A 13,734-nucleotide genomic window follows, 5' to 3' on the forward strand; every position below is an offset into this window, starting at 1 on the left:
GGAGGTAAGTCAATTTGACTGCTTAAGTACCAAGCTCTCTCTAGATCAAATCCTAGACATGCATATATCTATTGCCACACTTTGTACTTTGCAACTTGTTCATTTTTATTTATGATTTCCATCTCTTTTTTTATTATGTGAAAATAAAAATTCCTAATAAAACCTACTCCTATTAAATAACCTAAAAACGAAAATAAAATAAAGTCAAGATCCTCTCTTTTTATTTATTTGTAGAACCCTCCGAATTTGACTCATCTTTTGCTCCATTGTCTTTGTTTTTGCAAGAATCGCTTCGCTCCCTCTTCGATAGTGGACTCCATGGTTCAAATATGAAATCTGGAAACTTATGCACAAAAATAAATGGGTCATTGTATGTTTTCGTAAGAGCGTTTCTCATTGAGTCATCCCATATTTTTGAATATTTCCAATAAGCTTGTTGTTGCCACTACATATGTTACATGATATCCATCAATTATGACAGCTCATTTCGAAGATCTAGGTGAGGCGATTGAGTCCTGAACATTTAAGTTGCGACGTGAGGTTCGGTTATTGGTTCTATTGGTTCTGCCTTATCAGGGATTTCAGCTGACTGCATTGGTTCGATCTCTGTGGGATCTTCTTCACGATCCTCGCTCTCTTCAACTCGTTGCTGTAGAACAGAGTCTCCAGCTATTCCGTAGAGGTCCCAATCTATTATTGTCCCTGGCTATAAACTGTCTTCTTTACGTTAGCAAGAATTTTAGCTTTCAAGCACAAAATTGTTATCGTAAAGGGAAAGTAAGCTGGGCCAGAACATTTAGCGGCACAATTATGCATTTCCCTTAGGATGATTTTCCCACATTAATGGTCTTTCCAGTTAAAATCGAGTATAATAAGACCATTCGCTTTAATGAAAGTGTAGTCCCATGTGAAATGGGCATAAGGCTGAATAGAATGAAATAGAACCATACCTTCGCTAGTGGTGTTAAATATTCTCTACGAAAAGTGTGAATTCCTTACTTTGATACAGTCCACTTAGAACCTGGAACTGTAAGTTTCTCGAGAATTTCTTGTAGATTTTTAGACTCAATATTGCTCATCAAGGAAGAATATTCATTCGTTTTTGAAATTAGGTAATTCAAAGAATTCATTAATAACATTTGAGGTTATTGGTACCTTGATTACGCGAACAGAAACTTCCATCAATTCACTTGAGGTCAAATTCACATAAAATTCATGAACTAACTCCTTATCTGCACTAGGTCTTTCCTCACAAAATAACCCCCAATTGAGAGCTTCGGTAATTTTTCGAATGCGTGCCATGAAATCAATATAGTTGCTTTCTTCCAGCATAAAGCCTTTTATTGGGTGCATCTGTTGATTCTTGAAAAAGCTTTTGTATCTCGCTTTGGCTTCTTCATAGTGGAATTTATTTTGTGATTCGTCAATTTGGGCAGAGGCACGAGTTCTCTTGTGAAGCATGATTAACCTAAACATAAGATGGAAAAAAATATTTTCTCAAAAATTTAATTTGTATAAAATATTAATAATTCAATAAATTGGAAAATTAAATAATTAAATAAAATAAAAATTTAGGAGAAAATTTTCTCTTACCACCTTTTTATAAAAATTAAGAACTCAAAGCAATTAAATATAAAGAAAAAGGGGTTGGTTTAAGGATGGTTGTAGGGTGTCTTGATGGTGTGGTGCGATAGGCAAGGGTGTTGGTGAAAGTAGCAATGCGCGGTGTCAACAGATGCGTGGGCAGTAGGCGGCACTATCGGGCTGGTCCTTGTGGCAGTAGCAGGGCATGCGTGTGTAGAGTGGATGCAGGGAAGTGGGTAGCAAGCAGGTACGTCGAGCAGGCCTCACAATCTGCTGGAGCTGGAGTGCAGTAGGTGCGGCGACAAGGAGCAGGCTGTTGGCGCGCACGGTGTGTGTGGGCTGCTGGCCGAATGGGGCTACTGCTAGGCGTGAGGGTGACATGCGGAGCTGGGTGGTGTTGTGGCTAGAGAGTTCGGCAGTACGTGGTTTAGTACTTGGTGGGTTTTGGATACTAGGATTGATGGAGGGATGAGTGAAAAAAATGGCAAAGGTAAGTGAAATTTATAGTGAAAGGAGTAGGAGTTTAATTAGAATTCTTAGAACAAATTAATAATTATGATATTCCAAGTTCTAATTCTACATAAAGTTAACAAAAATTAATAATTAATATAATGCATATTAAATTATTATTTGCTATTAATTTATTAAAAAATACTTATTAAATAAAATATGATCAAATTTAAACTAATTCTAACTCTATGCAAAGTTGATAATAATTAATATATATTATAATAGATATAATAATATATTAATGATTACAATCTTATTTATTAAATTAAATTAATCACATTTATTCTAGATGCATTTTGAAAATATTTACAAAAAGAGACATCTAATTTTTAGTATTTACAAAAGGAGCAACCAAATTTTGAAAATAGTTCAATTAAGTATCTAGACTTAAACAAAATTTGAAATTGAGTTGCAATTTAAAACTTGGATCAAAATTGACCATTTTATTTGGTCATAAACTATAATGTCCATTTCCATCTATTAGGGGTAAAATAGTCATTTTACCCTTTAAGGGTATTTTGGTTATTTTACCCTTTAAGGGCATTTTGGTCATTTTACTTATTTTAGAGTCTCGATGCAGATATCAACCTCTCGAAAGGTTTGTAGTCACCTCAAGCGACTCAGTTAACCTAAATGGTCATAACAGTAGAAATGGGCCTAATGCCTATTACTCGGCCTTAGTGGGCTCACACGTTCGTGTGGCCTGTTCAGCCCAGATTTCGCTACGGCTATGAGATCTACATAGCCCAGTCTATTATTTGCCACAAATCATGGATTTCATCCGTGTGGGCCCCACGAGCCCATTGGCCCACATGGCCCATTACGGCCCAACGTGGCCCAATGTGACCTAAGCCCATAAAAATGCTCATGAAGGCCTCTACAGTCTATAGCTCATGATTCACGAGTTTGGCTTACCACACGAGCGATCGCATGCTCGTGTGGTCTCAAACACCATATTTTTTGCTTTTCCCATTCTACAATTACAGTGGGGTGTTTACACACGTGTTTACGAGAAGAGCGCTAATCTCCACGTACACCAACCTAGATTCAAACATGATCCAATGTTAATCCTTTAGTCGTTAGGGTAAAACACCCTCTTATTGACACTTAATCCAAAAAACCATCATTACCTTGCTTGAATGAGGGCGACTTTAGTCTTCCAAGATCGCTAACGAAAAATGATCAAACACTTTTATCGATTATGTAACAGCCTGATTTTGGGTCTAGTCGGAACAGTGGTTTTGGGACCACAAATCCGACGAGGAAAAATGTAATGGCCTGAATTTTCAAAGGTGTCGGAACGATGATTCGAGATCACTAAATTTGACAAATGTGTAGAAAATATTATTAATTTAGTGAGTATAAGTTAAATGTGAAGTTAGGAAAATTTTTGAAATAGTGAATAGTACTCTAGAAATAAATATTAAAATAATTAAAATCGAAAATGAGGTATCGAGACCTCGAGGATTTTAAACTGAGCCATAAATATTTTTATAAATATTTATGTAGTGTTAAAAAGTTAGTATTAAAGTTTCATTAAGAAATTTTAAAGTTCCGATAATTAATTGAACAAAAAGGACTAAATTGTAACAAATGCAAAATTATGGGAAATGATTAAATAGCTTAAATGATAAAAGGAAGAGGGCTTAAAAGGAAAATAGACCCAAGGTCTATTTGGGCTTGACGGCAAAGGCATGAAATCAGCAACAAAGTAAGGAGAATTAAGGGCAAAATTGGAATATTACAAAATTTACTTAATAAAGTTAGGACCAAAGTGGAATTATCTAGATTTCTCTTTATTTTTCTACATTCTCATAAGAAAAAACACCATAGAAGGGTTTCCTTAAGCTGTTTCTTCCTATTTTTACTGCAGGTAAGTTCAATTCTTGATTATTTCTTGAAAATTTTGTGTTTTTGTGACTTTTACAATTAGGCCCACTTATTGTATTCATTAGTTTTTGATTCTATGAAAGAAGTTGAAAGTTGCTATGAATACATGCTGGAAGTATATGATGATTTAGCATGAAATTAGAGCTTTAAAGTGTTCATATGTTGATTTTATTGAAAGAATTGAATAGAAAGTGAATGTTTGGGACCTAATAGTAAAAGAGTTTGAAGATAGAGTTATATGTGGAAATTCTGAATTTCAATAGTTGTGAAACAACTTATAATGTCTAGGTAAAGTATTGATTGAGAAAATTAAATTAATTGAGGGCTAATTGAGAAAGGACCGAATTGTATAAACTATGAAATTTGGGGCAAAAAGGAAATCAGCATTTTGCACTAAAACAGTTTTGGACAGCAGCAGTAGTATAACTTTGAAAAATCACCAAAAATTGTGGGAATTGAATTATAGGGTGAATAAAATATGAAATTAAATCTCATTGAGTCTCATAGAAGAAACGGTATAAACAATGGAATTGTAAATCATGATATGTAATAAATTTTGTGAGACAATGTCAGAATGATTTCGGGTTCCCCTGTTCTGACTTTGGAAAATCATCAAAAATTTAAGAAAAATAATTATGAGTTATAATTTAAATGATTAGAATCCTTAATGAGTCTATTTTCATAGAAAATAAACGGAAACATCATCCAAATTCTTTACAATTAGATAATTCATTTTTAGTGAAGAGTGGTCGGAACTGTCAGACAGCGAAACAGGGGAAACTTTAAAGAATAAACTGTACTATTTGGCTGAACCAAAAATTATGAAAATTTTATGGTAAGAAGGTATTTGAGTCTAGTTTCAGGGAAAATTAACGGATCTTAATTTTGAGCTCTGTATCTCCAGATAAAAATAATTTAGTCGGATAAACAGCTTTGAATATACATGTGAGTGAATAGTGAAATTATAGCTAGTGTTGTTTAAGTGTGTTATACACATTAAGGATGTGGAATGGAGAGGAGGAGGAGGAAAATTTGGGAAATATATGAATGATTTGTGTATAATTGGTCATATGCTTAATTATAATTGATAAACGATGAAATAGAAATGATGCATATATTTGTGTAGTATTGGTCATGGTTTAAGCTCATGTGGGAAAATAAAGTTTATAGTACGTGTGTATTGTATTTTTGGTATATGATTTGGCATGAAGTAATGTCGTGAATGGGTATTGAATTAACACATGTTGGAAAGTTTGATATATGAATAAATATTGTGATCATGAAAGGGGTGGTAAGGTTTAAATTATGAAATCTTTAGTGAAATGGTTTATTATGTGATTATTTCCAAAAAGAATTATGTTTCAATGTACTAGTTTGCGACTATGGTTGAATGATATGTTTATATCTTGTGTGATGTGCATAGGAAACGAGTGTGGAAAGGTAATGAATTAGTAAGTTTATATGGCTGAAAATTAATGATTAAATGTTAATTTCATGAATTATATAATGTATGATGAGATATATTTATTGTTGAAATGAGAATAAAATAAAAATGTGAAAACCGAATAAATGATCAAATTGAGCAGAACGCCGGATTTGAGTACTTCTGATCAGTGACAAAGTTATAAGTGGTAGCTTTAGCTACACTTATCTGATCAAGTGACAAAGTGATAAGTGATAGCTTTAGCTACACTTATCTGATCAAGTGACAAAGTGATAAGTGGTAGCTTTAGCTACACTTATCTGATCAAGTGACAAAGTGATAAGTGGTAGCTTTAGCTACACTTATCTGATCAAGTGACAAAGTGATAAGTGGTAGCCTAGCTACACTTATCTGATCAGGGGCAAGTGATAAGTGATCATACGTAAGACCATAGTTATACTATGGCAAAGTGGAAGTGAAGTACTCAATTTTCCGTAACCGTTCCCTAATTTGATTAAGGATGGTAAGTGACAAATGGGCCCAAAAGAATTAAAGTAAATGGTTAAGTGGTAGTGTATTTATACCAGGATGATGTTGTTATTTTAAAGTGACATTTTCATTGCAAAATTGAGAATTTCATAAATGTGTTATTGAATGGTATAATCGATAAATGTTGAGTTAAATGGTAAGTATGAATTAGTGTTGAACTTAATGTCATTGAGTTGTACGTGAATTAAATGGAAATTACTAGTGATATGATTTAAATTGTAAGCATTAGAAATTACGAATTGAATGGAATGGAAATGAAGCATTGAATTGCATGAGTATTTATCGAGTCTCGTAGGCCCTAATTATTATGATTATAATATTTTGAGGATATATTGTGAAAAGTTATAGAAGCATGTTAATCATTTTGAAAGTTTTAATTTAGATGAAATTTTATAACTCGGTTAAATACGTTTAAAAGTGTATGTGTTTTAGTAATGCCTCGTACCCTATTCCGGTGTTGGATACGGGTAAGGGGTGTTACAAATTATCTGTACCACAAACACCGATCTCATTAACCAAGGTAGGCCATATAAGTGGCCTCAATCCACAAATGATATCTTATAAGAACATAATTAGTATACGGCCTAAACCCCAAAAGTGAGGTAACGTGTTACCTCGATTGAACGCTGAGAACAAGGGTTGTGGCTACTTCAAAACCACTTACACTCCACCACTCCTCGAGGAAAACCCTAGAACCGCAACAAGTAACACATCGTGAGGAAATAATCAATAGTCGGTAATCAAAGGATAAAAATGAATGTATTCAGTTTTAAGAAAAAGAGTAGAAGAGAACAGGTTTAATCAAAAAGTGAGGAGTATAAACACTTTACCGATAACCAGAAACACTTGCAGCTCTGGAACAGCAAAAGCAGGAAAGAGAAGATCGGCGCAGAGAGTGATAAACAAAAGGGTGATATTCGGCCAAAAGAGAGCACAGATTGAAGAAGAGAAGAAGTGAGAAAAAGAAATGGAAGAGTTGCTCATAAAACTAACTAAGAAAAAGAAATGGAAGAGTTGCTCATAAAACTAACTAACAACTATAGACCGAAAAGAAAAGGACTTTTGTTGAATAATACGCAGCAACCAATACAAACCCGAATGAACCAAAAGTCGATAAATGAAATAAAAGAAAAGGAGAATTCGGCAGACGCTCACACCAAAATGTTTCTCCAATGCCGAAAATGACAAACGTTTTTCCCCAGTTGAATTCTCAAAGCTAGAGTTCCCCCAAATGACATACCACTTCCTCTCAATCAAACTCCTTTATTTTCTCTTAGTATCTCTCCCCTTATCCCTCCTTGAATTAATCCATCGATTTCTCCTCAACTCCCCCAACAACCCCATTCAAATTCTATTCAAACTCCCCTTAGTTGTGTTTCAGTCCAACTCTACTACCTACACAGCTCAAGCCGCAAAATAAATACTCCATTGCACAACCCTGGACTTGAACCTCAGACCTCATAGTTACACAACACGCCACCTTGCTACTAGACCACAAGCTCTTTTTGTGTCATAAAACAAGCACTAATATTTATAAGGCCTATATGTCAGTATCCAGATTCATTTAAGAGCAAAACTAAAAATTCTGGAAAAGCCAATACTTGAACCCAGGCTTCTCAAACACTCCCATACACACCCAAATCACTTAGCCATTAAAGCAAACAAGCAATTTGTGTCATATCATGCAAAAAATTAAATACTTCAATTTTTAGGGCGTTACACAATTTGTGCTAGTATAATTTTCTTCCTTTACATATAATTATTACGAAGTTAGGCTTATAGGAGTATTAATGATAAATGATGAAATGAAATGAATAGCTATGCTTTGTTAATTTGAGTGTGAAAGAATAGGTAAGTATTGGTTGAATTGATATTTGATAATAGATTATTAGATAGTATTTGTGCTAATGTTTGTTATGGTTCTTGATGTTAAATGATCAATAAATGGGTGATCATTCTTGAAATGTGAATATAAATGATAAGTTGTCAACTATGCATATATGAATTCTACTATGTTATTATGAGCTGAATTATATGTGAATGAAGGGATAGAGGCAAATTTACAGGGGTTGGTAAGGGTCTCGACCCCCCTGGATTTTGTATAATTTCTTTTAAGCCCTATTAAGTTTTAAAAAAATTATTTTGATATAACTATTTTTTACAAAAGGACAAATTTGTGTTTGGCCCCCAAATTTTTTCGAAGTTTTTTTTTAATTTGATTTCTTGTATAGAATTTATAATTTTTTATAATAAATTTAGTAACATTTTTAGTTTACTTTGGTAAACTAATACAAAGTAGTATCTAAATATTAATTTGGTAAAAAAAATAAAGTTTGATAATTGCAATATCTAAGTATAAATGGTATCTAAAATATTAATTAGGTAAAAAAATAAACTTAAATAATCATAATATCTATTACAATTTAAACATTTAACTTATTTTTTTCCTAAATTTTGGTAATCAAGATTATCCTGAATTTAAAAATACCTTGTTAAAAGTAGTCTTGGCCTATATGGGTCAAACCTATTTAAAACATGTATATTTTATAAAAATATCCCTCCCTTGGCTTCGTCCATATGAAGGAAACTATATTGTAGAATGTTATAATGAAAATGATATTGATGATTTATGGCATGAATTGTATGCTGAAGTTTAATTAACTTCAATAACACATGTAGTGATGATATATATATTTGTTATGTGATTGTGATTATGGAAACATAATGAAAGAGATAAATGATATGTGTATCCTTGTTAAATGATGTTAAGATTGCCCTATTAAACGATCTTGGATAGAGTTATGGATATAGTTGGCATGCCATAAGATTTGTTTATGTCGGAGGAACATCCTAGCACTTCGGAGCAACTAGTGCTAAGCGCACTTTATCTGATAGTTATCAAATACCCTGGGGTTGAGAACATATCATTAGCTCTAAAACGTAGTCGGTATGAGCGTAAATTGGTGAGGTTGTAGATATCGGTGCATTTAGACCTGATTAGCGCTTATGTGCATATACTAGTTTAATGACGAATTAATCTGCATATCTGTTCTTGAGTTCAAAATCAGTTAATAGGGACTAAAATAAAAAAAAAGTGCTATGTGGTGGGTATATGAAAATGCTATGTGGCCTGATATAAAAATAAATGTGATTTAAACCACAGTAATGAAACTTGATTTCGATATGTGAAAATGAGATGCAAATGCCCTTAGGGTGCGTCGAAACATTAATCTATGAATAATGAAATGAATTATTACATACATATGAAAGATCAATAATGTAATGCTATGTAGTGATTCTATGATATGTTATAATGTGATATTAGTATGCTTATTTGCTTAATACTTTTATACATTGAAATTGAATTACGTTAGCACCATTGAGCTTTCAATGCTAAGTGGTTGGACGTGTTTGTTTCCATATGCAAGTATCAATTAAGTACTTGAATTGATCGTAAAACTCTGTCAATATCCAAGAGTCATTTCACAACTCAGTAAAATGTTTGTAAAGTTTCTTTTGAACTTAAATTGTAAAAGGGCATGTACTTAGGTTGTTGAGGAGCTTTGTTAGTCTTAACCATGTTTGGAATAGCTGGTTTATGATGGTTTCATTTTGGGGCATGTTTTAGGTTATTTGGTGAACTTTGTCAATCAATCCTCGTGGGTATATATTTGTTTTGCTGTTATTGAATGGTAGGTCATACATGTTTTGGTGTAATGATTTGAATGTTATGAGTTTATCTTATTTGGAGGTGTTTTTTATTTAACTTTTGATGTTTTAAACTTGAATTATGAGTTTTCTAAGCCCATGTTTTAATGTCAAGCTTTTAGGGTCCAAAATAAGTGAGTTTCAAGGTGATTATTGGTCTAGGAACTAGTTATATTGATACTTGAGTCACGTGGTATTGTAATAAATGTGACAGAATACAAAAAGCAACAGTAGCAAAGAGATATATTGGTACATCTCCTCACTTGTACTGATACAATAGTGCCAGAATAAGGTTCGTGCCTTATTTTGAGTTGTTTCTACCTTTTGAGGCCTATATTTGGTCCGAACACCTCCAAACACCTATAACTCGATTTCAAAGTATTTCAAAATGATTTCAAATTCCTATAATAAATTTTATTTATTTTTAATAATTTTGTAAAATTGTTTTAAAACTTAATTTTTCAATCCGATTAATGAATACATGACATTCAAGTTGCTTCGGTGGTGTGATGTGCCATCTCACATTCGAACTTGTTGTCCACGTCGAGTGCGGGGTGCCAAAAATTTTATGGTAAATTATAATATATACAATTAGCATTATATAATTAAGGTAGATTATTAATGATATGTAATCCTATATATAACTATGTTATTAAAATGTACATTTTTATATTAATGATATGTGAGCTTAAACCCTACCCTTGTAACTAATCTTATGGTAGATATAATATATACAGTTAACATGATATTATTAAAGTAGATTATTAATGATATGTAACCCATATACAATTATGATATTATAAAGTGCATTTTTATATTAAAGATACTTAACCTTAAACCCAAAACATATAACTAACTTTATAATATACTATAACTAATTTTCATTCCCGATCCACGGGTTAGTTGTATGTGTTAAATATAATATATTAAATTAATTTTTTTTAGAAGAAAAAGTTCATTCTCACTCGTATTTGAAAATGTTGGAAAATTTGAATTTTATGGTAAATTTGAGGCATATTCTCAACAGGTAAAGGTAGAGAGTTGAATCATAATTTTATGGTTTCATTTTCTACTTCATGAGACTTTTACAATGGTATATCATATGCTCAAAATGGTTAAGTGATGAATGAGAAATTGATGCTCAAAGTAAGCTACTTGGAAATATTGTTGAGGAAAAATAAAAGGCTTAGATCCCACATTGGTTAAATATCAAGTGTGGGATATGTTTATATATGTAAACTCTCTTAAAGAATAATTGAATGATTAAGTTTGTAACCTTGCCTCGCGCGCAGGGGAGGGTGTAGGTCCAAACTCGATGCCTATAAAAGGTCATGATTCTGAAGGATTTACGCACACTATCATACTCTTTAAGAATTTCTCTTATACAGAAATTCTGTTGTTCTCAAAAAATCTCTTTTTCCATCTTTCGTGTTTTCTAAATATTTCGGTGATAGAAAAAGGCATTGTTTGTTCGATTGATCATGGCAGAGGTGTTACTACTTCGATCACTGCTACTGTTGTTGTATCGTGGCATTGTTTGTTGAATAAATTAACTATAAATAATTATGTTTATATTTTATTTTATATGTGTTTATTTATAATTGATTATTTTTGTTAGCTAACATGTTTTGTCCAACAATCTTAAGACAGATATGCTTATTGCAATTTTCTAATTCGACACAACACTAAGGAGAAAAAGAAAAAAAAAGTACATATTTTTCTAATAATCAATTTTTTTATAAATCGGTTTCGGGATTTTCCTGCCGTTCAACAGATTTCCTTTTTTTCTATTATTTTTTTTATTTCCAAATAAATATTAAAATTAATAAAAATCAGTTATAAGATTTTTTCCACCATTTAATAGAATTTATTCGATTTTGTTTCCAGATTAAAAACATGTAAAATCTGTTTCGGAATTTATTCCCACTGTTCAACGAATTTTATTCCATTAATTTGATTTTAGTTCCAAACGGGAAATTAAAAGTAAAATAAAATCGTTTTGGCATTGATTCCCGCAGTTCAACGATTTTATTCCAAATTTGTTTTATTTCCAAAAATGAGTAAAATAAAAATCGTTTTGGGATTGATTCCCGCTGTTCAACGATTTTATTCCAAATTTGTTTTTTTCCAAAAACGAGTAAAATAAAAATCATTTCGAGAGTGATTCTTGCCGTTCAACGATTTTATTCCAATTTTTTTATTTCCAAAAACGAGTAACGTAAAATCCGTTTCGAGATTGATTCCTACCGTTCAATGGATTTATTACATTTTGATTTTGCTGCAAAAAAAATAAGAAATAAAATTAAATAAATTTTTTTTCGGGATTTACTCTCGTCGTTTAATAAGATTTTATTTGATATTGTTTTGTTTCCAGACAAAGACGTAATCAAATAATTCTATTTCGGGATTTATTCCTGTCGTTTAATAGATTTTAATTTTATTTAATGATATAATTTTTGGGGGGGATTTAATCCTGCCGTTCAACAAAATTAATTTTGATTTTGTTTCAGAATTTCATTTTGTCGCTTAACAAATCAAAGGGAAATTTTTCTGTTAATGGTAGACTTAATTGTGGCTTTAAATTGAATTAAAAGAAATTTATCGACGGTGAATTAAAAAGACAATATGAGAATGCATGTCTAGGATTGGTTCCTTGAAAGACTTGGTATTTAAGCGTGCCTAGTACACCACCTCTCTTTTAGGGTTACCTACCTAATGCATTGTTTCATTGTATTTTTAATTAGACTGTATAAACTTTTGTTTTGAGTTTTATTAGATTTCTGCCGTCTAACAAAAGTTGATAAGTTTTCTAATTTTGGTTTTGTTTCTTAACAGAAAAATGGAGACTCCCACCAATTCAATCAATTCGCAATCTGAAGCTTTGGTTCAAACGCAATCTTCGATCCAAAATTCAGTATTGCTAGTGGCAGCTGCTGTAAGCCACAATGAGAAACCTACAAAATTCTCGGGACAGAATTTGAAGACTTGGCAACAAAAAATGCTGTTTTATTTGACCATGTTGAACTTGGCCAAACTTTTGAAAGATGACCCTCCTACTGTTAAAGAGGGTAAGATAGATGAAGTTACCACTTTCACTGCCGTTGAAGCTTGGAAATATTCAGATTTCCTATGTCGAAGCTACATCCTGAATAGATTGTCGGATGCACTGTACGAGTGTATAGTGTTAAGAAAACAACTAAGGAATTATGGATATCGTTGGACCATAAATACAAAGCCGAGGATGCTGGAACTAAAAAGTTATTAGTTGTTAAATTCTTGAATTTTGTAATGGTTGATTCTAAATTAGTTGTGAATCAAGTGCAGGAACTTGAACTGATCATTCACGAAATTCTTGCTGAAGGGATGATAATAAGTGAATCCTTCCAAGTGGTAGCCATTATTGAGAAGTTGCCTCCTGCTTGGAATGATTCAAGAATTACCTAAAGCACAAAAGAAAGGAAATGTCAGTGGAAGACCTAATTGTCAGACTTTGGATTGAAAAAGACAATAGAGGTACTAAAAAAAGGCTCAACAAAGTAGAAAATGAAAATGTTGCTAAGGCAAACATCGTAGAAGTCAAGAGAGACTTCAAGAAGGGAAAACAACCGCAAAATGGGTCTAAACTGGAACCAAAATGTGGTGTTTCAGAAAAGAAAAAATTTCAAGGAAAATACTTCAATTGCAACAAGATGGGGCACAAGTCATCTGACTGTAGGATCCCAAAGAATATTGTGGAAGAAATTTTCAAGGAAGTGTCTGATATGGAATTATGTGTCTAACTATGAATAAGTAAAGGGGAATGTTTGTGGGAAGGGGATATGTATTAAACTAAATACTATCTCTGTAAAAGCAAAACTAAGAATAAGAATGTTGTTCTTTCCTATTCATATGCTTAAGTCATTTAATTAATGGCATAATAGGCTCAGATATGTTAATTATAGTATTTACGTACATAAATTAACTTAGAGCACATTCTTTCGTTTCGCAATAATTATAATTATAAATGTGAAACATGTGTTGAGGCAAATTAATAAAGGTCAAAAATCACTTGATCTAATACATAGCAATGC

At 32.2% G+C, this 13,734-nt stretch overlaps 1 protein-coding gene across 1 annotated transcript; it reads left to right on the top strand.

The window, feature by feature from the left end:
- Positions 1-1,718: 1,718 nt before the first annotated feature.
- LOC107945834 (uncharacterized) lies at positions 1,719-13,108 on the top strand. Its single transcript, XM_016880011.1, has 3 exons — positions 1,719-1,873; positions 12,500-12,840; positions 12,972-13,108. The coding sequence occupies exons 1-3, from the start codon at positions 1,719-1,721 to the stop codon at positions 13,106-13,108; spliced, it is 633 nt and encodes a 210-aa protein (XP_016735500.1).
- Positions 13,109-13,734: the final 626 nt, after the last annotated feature.

The sequence above is a fragment of the Gossypium hirsutum genome, chromosome D09 (genome assembly GCF_007990345.1).
Source record: "Gossypium hirsutum isolate 1008001.06 chromosome D09, Gossypium_hirsutum_v2.1, whole genome shotgun sequence".
Classification (NCBI taxonomy): Eukaryota; Viridiplantae; Streptophyta; class Magnoliopsida; order Malvales; family Malvaceae; genus Gossypium; species Gossypium hirsutum.